The sequence below is a fragment of the Perna viridis genome, chromosome 1, assembly GCF_037379345.1.
Source record: "Perna viridis isolate PV_CMFRI_1.1 ecotype Kerala chromosome 1, ASM3737934v1, whole genome shotgun sequence".
NCBI lineage: Eukaryota > Metazoa > Mollusca > Bivalvia > Mytilida > Mytilidae > Perna > Perna viridis.
The window spans coordinates 67,805,511-67,815,251 of record NC_142445.1 but is presented as its reverse complement, the minus strand read 5'-3'; the positions used below and the strand labels follow the sequence as shown (position 1 = coordinate 67,815,251).

The 9,741-nt window shown below is 30.9% G+C and overlaps 1 protein-coding gene across 1 annotated transcript in view; it reads right to left on the bottom strand.

The window, feature by feature from the left end:
• Nucleotides 1-5,304: 5,304 nt before the first annotated feature.
• The window catches only part of LOC148630081 (allatostatin-A receptor-like), a 43,154-nt gene continuing 38,717 nt past the window's right edge, over nucleotides 5,305-9,741 (bottom strand). The window contains exons 5-6 of the mRNA XM_088560708.1: nucleotides 8,873-8,998; nucleotides 5,305-6,677 (exon numbers count right to left, since the gene is read on the bottom strand). Of these exons, the coding sequence (XP_088416834.1) occupies nucleotides 6,393-6,677; nucleotides 8,873-8,998 (411 nt within the window). The 3' untranslated portion in view covers nucleotides 5,305-6,392. The remainder of the gene's footprint in view (nucleotides 6,678-8,872; nucleotides 8,999-9,741) is intronic.

Genomic DNA, 9,741 nt, shown 5'->3' with positions numbered 1-9,741 from the left:
TATTGCGTTTTTGATGTAGTGATCTTGAAGTCAACTGGCGATTTTTTTCACACCAATCCTGAAAAATTCGAAAGATCTTCTGGAAACTCTCAATTCAAGATTTTTATCAGAATACAATAGCATTAAATTCTATGATTTTTCAACTCTTTAAATTTCTATTCCCAATACTCAGCTGAAATCCATACACAAAGACATTATACACCGTTGTTACTCCAAAAATAGACGTTACACCTAGGTACAAATATATAATTCTTGCTAGATATTTCTCATACTTTGTAAAAAATGCAAATCAAATCTTCTTCCAAATAAAACGAAGAAGGTGTTTTTAAAATGCTATTTTTTTTTTATCGACAACATATTTATCCAGTGTGGTGAACGCGTATTCAACAAACACGTTATTATGTATAAATTAAGTTGTTTTGCTGTGATCGAATTGCTCCTAAAACGGCTATTTTCTGTTATTTCAATTCTCAGATAACAAATACCAAACACCTGAAGTTTGCATTATCATACCTTGTTAACACATTCGTTCAATCTCAGATGACATGTTCTTCCTTCAGTTTTCGTAAGCAAATTACATGCGTGGGTTAAAAACAAAGAAAACATACTGTTTCCAAATAACAAGAACACATGTCCTTATGTATTGACTGTATTCTAGTCATCAAACCATTTTCTTTCATTTTTAGTATGAAAATGAAATAACAATTAATCAAATATTCAAACGACATTTTGAAAAAAAAAATCTTGGAATTCCCAATGAAAAAGGTAATTTTTCAGTCATTCGTTTTGCTTTAATGAAAATTGTTTGGGGTATAAAATACATTGTAAAAATACGCAAGAGACTTAATTTAGAACCAACATTAACATGGTCAATTCTAATGGTATTTGGTTCACATTTACTGATTCTATGTTTGGTTTACTTTCATTTAAAGTATTTTTGACTTGGAATTATGAATTGTTCGAAAGTTATGATATTTACTTTTGAACAAAATACAACACGATTTTCTTATCACATTTTAGGAATTCTTATTTGTGTAATGCTTACTTTGTATGTACTACTTTGTATGTATTACAATTTCTGTATTACAATTTCAAAGATTTCCAACTCTGCTATACGACACATCTTCTTCTGAGGATTTTTCGAATCAGTCCATTTCTTACTTGGTAGATAGTACTGATTAGTTGGTTATCACAAGGCGATTGTCAATGCTTCAACTACTTGTCTTACTTGGCATTAACTATCTGTTGTTTATCATTTTTGAAAAGTACCTTATGCACTACTTTAATTGCAAATATATCAAAGTCTTGTTTAATTGAAATCGTATTACCAATTGTCGGGTTTATTGTTTTTCTGGCGAAAGTTGGCTTGTTTACGGGGATATCAAAACACATTTTTGTCCTTTACTTGAAATTTATATGAAACTAACTGAATTTAATTTAAATACCTTTTTAATAATTATTGTTAATTCAATTCGAGTATTTTTATTTTTATTCCATCCATCTAATTGTGTGTCTTTTATCATAAAGTTGTTTATTAAACAGTAATTCATGCTGATTGAGATTTCATGAGTGTTCTCACGACCAATCTTGCTGCTTACACCGAAGAGTTATAAAGCTTTTCTCCAGAGGACGACTCTCAATATTGAACTGCATGTATAATATGAAAGAATAACCAACGGACCCAGGGTTATAACGGTAATCAAGCTAATGTAATCTAGGGACGAAGACATGGAAAACAGACATACACAACAAAGAACATAAAGTAACTAAAATAATACATACAAAGTAACAAAAGCAAATGCACAACTCGGACTCCACTAAAAACTGGGAGCTATTTTTGTTGTTGTCTCTGCTCTCTTTTAAAATATCTAAATGTATTTTGTACATGAACATTTTTTTTTGTGCTCTAGTGTAAATAGTGTATGATACGTGTCGTGGAGCTATATCATTGTTGTTAGGATTCTTACCGGATTATACACACTTGTAATATCGCGAGTCCCGCAATGGACTTGTTTACTCTGCTTGGGCAACTGATGTCACTTCTGGTTATTTGTTGTTCATATTGCTAGTGCTTTATTTTTTTGTATGACGTCTTGTTTTCCTTTTCTTAAGTTTTTATGTGTAATCTTTCGTATTCGGTTTGCTTCATTGCATATGTAGACCGTCTTCGTTTTATATTATTACGTTTTTTAAGGATTTTGACGAATTTGTACATTCTACTGTTGACTCTTTGGTATAATATTGCTGAACTTTTTATCCTTCGGTATCTTTTGATATTATTGTGTTGATAAAATGGTGACTTTGTTTATTGTCAAGTAAGCAAAATGCTCTACAAGATCACTTTTTAACTTGCTAACTACAATCTAAACAACCGAAAACGACATCCACAATTATTGTACTGGTAATACAAAAAGTGGTAGTTATCAGATATGGATTTTACAATATAAATTAAAACTGAAAATCATTGATCAAAATCTTTTTCTGTTGAATAGTCTAAACATTTGCAATTTTCCAAATTTTAATTCGACAGTGATTTTTCAAATGTACAGGGAAAAACCGGTATGGGTATATGTACCTTTTCATAGACAAAGGGAAATAAAAATTTGTAAAAGTTAGATAAGAATGAAACATCAAATTGAGTGATGGAGTTATTACTATGATAACGTTTTGCTTAATTTGGTTTGGTTGATTAGTCACAGACAGTTGGCATTCTGATGACCACATTTTGTGCATACTTAATCGCTTATCTCCTAGTAAAAGGACAGTGTCTAAAATGTTATAAAATGACACACAATTAAGCAAACCTCCGCTATTTTAGTGTAGTTTTATCAAGACATAATTCTAGATTTTGCAACTTTTCATGTCATCTACTCAAAGGAGCTTGAAATGTAGGACTTAACAAAGACACAGAAGTCTGACTTTTCTTGAACATTATCTAAAATTGACAAAAGAGGAAATCTTTCAACTGAACTATATAACAAGCGCTACAAATTTCCGATCGTCAACTATCATATATTAAGTTTCTTTTATCTAAAATCAAGGCTCTGCAGGATGGCACTACCATTCAATTATTTTTTTTCGATAGGGCTCATCGTCCAATACAAAAGCTACTGGTATGGTGAAAATTTCCAAGAGATCAATGTCATCATTCCAAAAGTTCACCATCATGATTGATTGACTAAAATGGAGTCTCTGATTTCAATATCGCTTAAATCTGTCAGATATTCCAATTTCGTCACAATAAGATGTCCTGCAAGAAAAGAGCATCTATGGTCTTACCGATTTTTAATGAGATTATGATGTTTGTTTTCCTGTATATACTTCTAGTATTTAGTTTCTTGTGGTATATAATTTTTTTTTCTGCTATTGTTCTTTTCCTGCAGCCTGTGTTGTGTTGCTTTATCCTGTATGACTATCCGTAGAAGCAAACTAATGATAAGTAACTTTATCCAAGAACCGAATCATTCCTGCAATTACGGACATTATTGACCCATGTTTCTTCTACTTTTACAAATGTTTCTTCATTCACACACACATAATACAAAAGTAATTCCATGACATTTTTATATGTAGATATCGTGGATTATTATCTAAAATGCTGGGGAAAAGAAAACAAGCAGGAGATATGTTCATGAGAGAGTTGTCTCGCCCCTTCTACTCGTAAAGGTTGATTTGCAATGCATCGCCTTAGTGTGGATGCCAGTATAAGGCAACTTATATGTATCACGGCAAATTTTGAGATCCCATAAAATGGTATCAAGTTATAGTATAATATTCAATTTTACCAGCTTTCGACAATGCAAATTATTCACACCGTAATAGAAATAAAAACTGGTAGATACGATTTCTTATAAATTTATATAAGAACAACTGACAAAATCATCTCTATCATTCATTTAATTTAATTGATGTGTATTGAAAAGCAATGATGGTGTATTAGCGAACAGAGAAAGTTATGAATTTACTGAGGATGTAATAAAGATATGCTGTCATAGTATAATTTCGACGATAGAAATCAGTATAACACAAAGTCTAATGTAATGAGTTCATTTTATTAATATTTGTACTTAATTGAATAGCTGGTATACCGCTATTAATGATATTGATTCGAATAGTTTTTATTTTGACAACATCGGAACAAACTTGAAATCAGGAAATTGTCTGATAAAACCTTGTAAATGTTATACAACATTATGATAAATGTTCATGCATTCGATTCACGCAAAAAAAATGGTCTATCTGTCATTATTGTTCCACTGTCTAATTGACAAATTCTGATTCATTAAGTAAATCGAATTCTGCTTAATTCAGTAGAATGGGATTTAAATTATATTATGCCTCTTACTTTTACTTTCATATGAGTTTGTTGAATACATTACGCAGTAAAATCGTTAAATATTGAATATTCTTCCTGTTTACATGACACTATTAACAGTGTGATATCCTCCTTTAAAAATAAGTTTAGTACAAATTAACTCACTTGCTTCTATGTCGCAAATATTTTTTTTTTAATCAATGCAACGAATCAGCCTTTATGCATTGGGTGAATCCATTTAAATGTTTGGTTGTGCCTCTACATTGAGTTGAGGATGTTTCTAAGATTTTTGTAACAAATATATATTACAGTGATAATTCATAAAATGTATTTTCATTCTGTTTTTGTCCATACCACTAACGATATTTACATCCGAGAAACTTCTTGTTGCTAATCCAGTGCCTGCCACAAAAAAATGTAGACGAACAACGATATAAAAATACCAATACATAAAATATACACTATATAAAATATTGCAAATTTCGATATGCTGTACAATTTTTTCTCATGCTAGCATCTCATTAGAACTATTAGATTCAAACGTATATTAAGATCTCAATCCTAAGTTTAATCTTTACAAGAAGTACTCAAAATCAAAATCGGACTATGAAGACTTACCATCACTAAGAGGTACTATAATGTGCAGCCTCAGCGTTTTAAGGATTTTCGAATTTGTAACGCTGTAAATATTGATAAATAATGTATTTTATAATTCTGTGTCATACAAGTCTGACAACTGGTAGGTCAATACCATCTGGAATCTTTGGACTACCAGCAGTGTCATCGACCAGGTGGTTATTAAAAACGAAAATACCAATAATATAAAAATAGAATTCAAGTCATTTAAAAACATTCAAAATACATGAACAGATTTTGTTGATGAAAGCTTCATTTCTAAATTGAAACGCCGAAGTATATATATATATATATATATATTTATATATAGTTTGATAAATGCTGGAATCTGATTATTCGTATGGTTCATGCTTTTTAAGACATTGTATAAAAACTGATACTTTAATACCAAGTTGTTAAAAAGAATATTGTCAAGATAATCTTATCCTAGTGCGAGTAAGTTTTCATCCGTGATCCTTATCTGATTTTTAATAAATAAATATATATATATATATATATATATCAGTCATCTATAGGTGATATGTTGTAAGAAATTTTGTATGAAGCAGTGGCGTTGTTGTTGCGCTGGTTACATCTATTATTTTTCTCGACCTACGCAATCTCATAAATTTGTTATCAAGTTTGAAATTTAATATTATGCTTTTACTTTTGGTTACATAAAAATACAAATAATGGTTTGAAGCAATGTATGAATGTCTATATAGATGCCATACACTTTTAATATATACATATGTAGTCTGTCCATTAAAAATGCTCTTTTTTCAATTCAAATTAAAACAGCTAATTAGTCATTTGAAATGACGTACTTAAGGAAAAGTATCATGACCCATATATAACTTAGATCAGATTAAAACAGTTAATAGCCAACTCGACCTGCATTATGTTGTAAACGTTAGTTTTAATCCATTGTTGTGTTTTATCTTTGAACGACAACGGTTGCAATTTGATGAAAAGTAATGTGTTTCTCCAGGATAATTAATCTTAAATCTACAAAATAATTTATTATCTCAGTCATACAATTTATAGACAAAACAAAAAGAAAATAATAATTGTAGTGGCGGGATATGAATATATTTGTAAAACATAAGTGCAATGCTTTTAAAAAAAGTAAGATTTATAAATTATGCTTTTAGTAAGAAGAACGAACCGATAAAAGTACAGTAAAAGCTATACTGAAGTGATTCTTATCTGTGAATAGTCGTAATAACTTAGTATTCAAATAAAGAAATTACATTTTCGACGACTGTGATTATGGCACATAGAGATCCAGAAGCAGAAAACTTATACAATGTCTCAGATATCGAGCATTGTGGACTGTGTAAGCTTCACAACAAATTTCTAATAAAACCGGAATGTCTCTTGTCGCGTGGATATCGTAGTCCTATTCACTTTAAGCTTGTTTATTTCATCGGTACAATTTTCAGACATTTATTTAGATGTATCATGCGATAAATGTCGAGTCACATTTCTCATCGTCAGATGAGCCACTAGTTTTAATTGTAGTGACAAGTTTTGTCTGTACTGTCAATCCGTTTGTATATTTTGAATCGTTTTCCAGCTCGTTGAAATTTAGACTTCTCTTTTGACGAAAGCACCCTAAATATCTACAAAGATAACAGTAGCGCCTACACGCAAGTCTCATACTTCTTCGGAAGTTCTTTGACATAAATCCATATATAATGGGATTTAAGCAGGACTGTATGTATGGTAAACAATTAAACACAACCTGCAACAAAAATAGACTATTTACAATCTATACGGTAAATGAACAACAGATTAGATGTCAAAGAGTATTTATACTTTAGAAGAATTTATTGATAAAACTGGTGGTAGGTATCTTTAAACAATGCGAGACCACGATCATTACTTTAATATGATGTCTTGACAAAGACACATACTGATAATCAATACGATTGTAATTGAACCATTCTTTAAGGATTAAAATGATATTAATGTTCAGAGATCAAAGGCTATCCTAGCGGCTTGTCCAAATGACTGTCTATAATCATTCAAGACTAAAAAACTTCATTCAGTTTAAAAAGGATTTACATATAGTTTTCTGCGTACAATAGCTGAAGACCTTATTATTAACCAAAATCAATATAAGTACAAACTAGGAATGATGTTATATCTTTTTCCAAATATTCTGAATTATGCTCAGAGTTTTATCAAAGTAAAAAACGCAGTAATATACTACATCTTTATTATTATAATGCAAAAGTGTTCAATGTCTAGTTGTGTAATGTAATAACAAGTACAAATATTTGTACAAATTAAATGGAACGTGCATTTAATACATGTATTTAACATATTGTTACGTTTCTGAAACTTTTGAAATATGTAAGCAAACAAGCGTTTGCATAGAGAGTAATCAAGGGAACTAAGATTCTAGCAGTAATCAAACTAATGCAATTCAGGGACAAAAAAAACATAAAATAACCATAATAATACGTGCAGAGAAACGATAGTAAATAAGCACCGAAAGCTTTGATCATCTATAGGGTAAACATCCCCTTCTTTTGTAGGAACATCAACCAAGTTGCTCATTATATGTCAAGTCCGGGGTACTCATAACGTAAAAGTTGTGATATGTAACTCCATACCCAAGTGCTGAAGGGATATGCCACAGATAAAGGAAAGTTGACGATACAAAATGAAAAATAATCGTGTTTCTCGTTTAGTTTAGTTATGAGTTTCCCTTTTCTCCGATCTCAAGACATGAGGCTGACTACCCATCCCCTTCTGTAATCCACGGACGTGACATTTTATGAAAACTGGTCCATACCTTCAGTTTGAAGTGGAGTCTGGGTGGCTCATTTATTGTGTTTACGTGCTTATGTGATTTTATTATTCTTTTATCTTTGTTGTGTTTCTTTTTTCCGTGTCTAGTCGTTACACAGGCAAAATTATTTGACGTGATTTCACATGATTTTCACCTGAATTGAGCAAATACACTAAGTGACAGAGTTCACGTGAAATTCGGGTGAATGGAGCCTTCACGTGAAATTAACACGAAATGTTCACATGAAATTCGTGTTTAGTGAATTTCTCATGAAATTCGTGTTTAGTGAATTTCTCATGAAATTCGTGTTTAGTGAATTTCTCAAGAAAATCATGTTAATTTCATGTGAATTTCACATGAATTTCATGTGAAGCTCGATTAACATGAATTTCACGTGAAAAATATTTGCCTGTGTATCCCTGGATTAAATTCTTTGTTGTGTGTCTATTTCCCCTGTCTAGTCGTTATGCTTGTACTATGTTCTTTTGATTATCGTTCGAATCCTGGTTCTCTTTCACATAATGTCTAGATGTGTATCACCCTTTACATCAAGTTCTTTGGGGTAGATGTGATGTATAAAATCCCAGAATCTATGACTGGTTAAAGACAAAGCGATATCTATATAGCAAAAATAGAGATCAAAGGATCTGGCTGAACGTTGTTTCTTCTTTTTTTAAATAAGATCATCTTTAAAGTCAACCTCATTAGAGAGAAAGAACTAGCCAGCGAGTTATATATAGGTGTTACATCTTTTTTACAACAACAACGATGTATAGTGCTTTTGAGTCAGTATTTCAATTGAGCAATGGGGAGAGTAGTATTAATAGTTTAAAAAAAACCAGAAGTCTTGATGATTTTATTAACAGATAATATCTTACAATGAAAGATTAAAAAGAAATTTGTTTATAATTTTTAGAATCCACATTATAGTGCTACCGCTACGAAGGCAATGCTTATTTTCAAAAGAGTTTAGGTAATACATTGTGTAGATTAAGTATGAAGCGTTAATTGTACTGACTATTACGGAATTTTAGAATCCTATACGGACGGTAAATCACAATCACGGGAGGACATGAAATTCAGACTCCAAAAAAACAACAAAAAATACAACAAAAATATTAGCTTTTTTATATCATTACCTGTGTGGCAAATGCAGCCCGTGTATATATAATATCTAGCTTCATGTCCTGCAAGACTTGTATGATCAGCTTCGGTCCCCATGCAACCAAGAAAACTACAACAACTGCTATCAGAATTTTGATTACCTAAAATATATCAAATAACATTTTTTTTTAAAAAAAAGACTGAGGGCCGCCGCTGCCGCAAAAAAATAAAATAAAATAAAAATAAAGTAAAAATAAAAACAAGAACTTCTCCAATTAAGCGTTATAAGATTGGCAAAATAATTTGGACTTTATTTACATTCAAGGAGCCTTTGACACGTGCAAGTTATTTCCGTTCTAGAGAAACATGTACTATGTTTTCACCTAAATACTTTTTTTCTATAATTTGTTGCAAGCCTCCGTTAAGAAAAGTATTATTGAACTAAACGGAAAAACTGAGTTGTTTTAAAAGTTCAGAAGTCTTGAAAACCTTATACTAACAAAATAACTTCAGGTTAAAGTAAACATACTACATTCTTTAACACTCATTTCACTACTTCTTTAAATTAATCATTTTATACATGTACCTGGTGTTCACAAATACCACACTACTCTTTGTCAACTATTGACGGAATATAATACATGAACAGAATATTACGAAATTCATATTTCATCATTATTTTGAAATGTTGGGAGCAGGATAAATTTTCATGAGTTTCCCAGCTAGTATATCATAATATTATAGAAATCCGTGGCATCTTTTAAAATACAATGCATTCACATGGACGAGATTGCAGCCGTGTGTTACCTTATATATATGCAAATAAATTTGTAAATGTGCAAATTCTGTCATGAGGACAGGGATTAACTCATGACTAAAGTCAATGAAAGGGTTGAATTTGCTG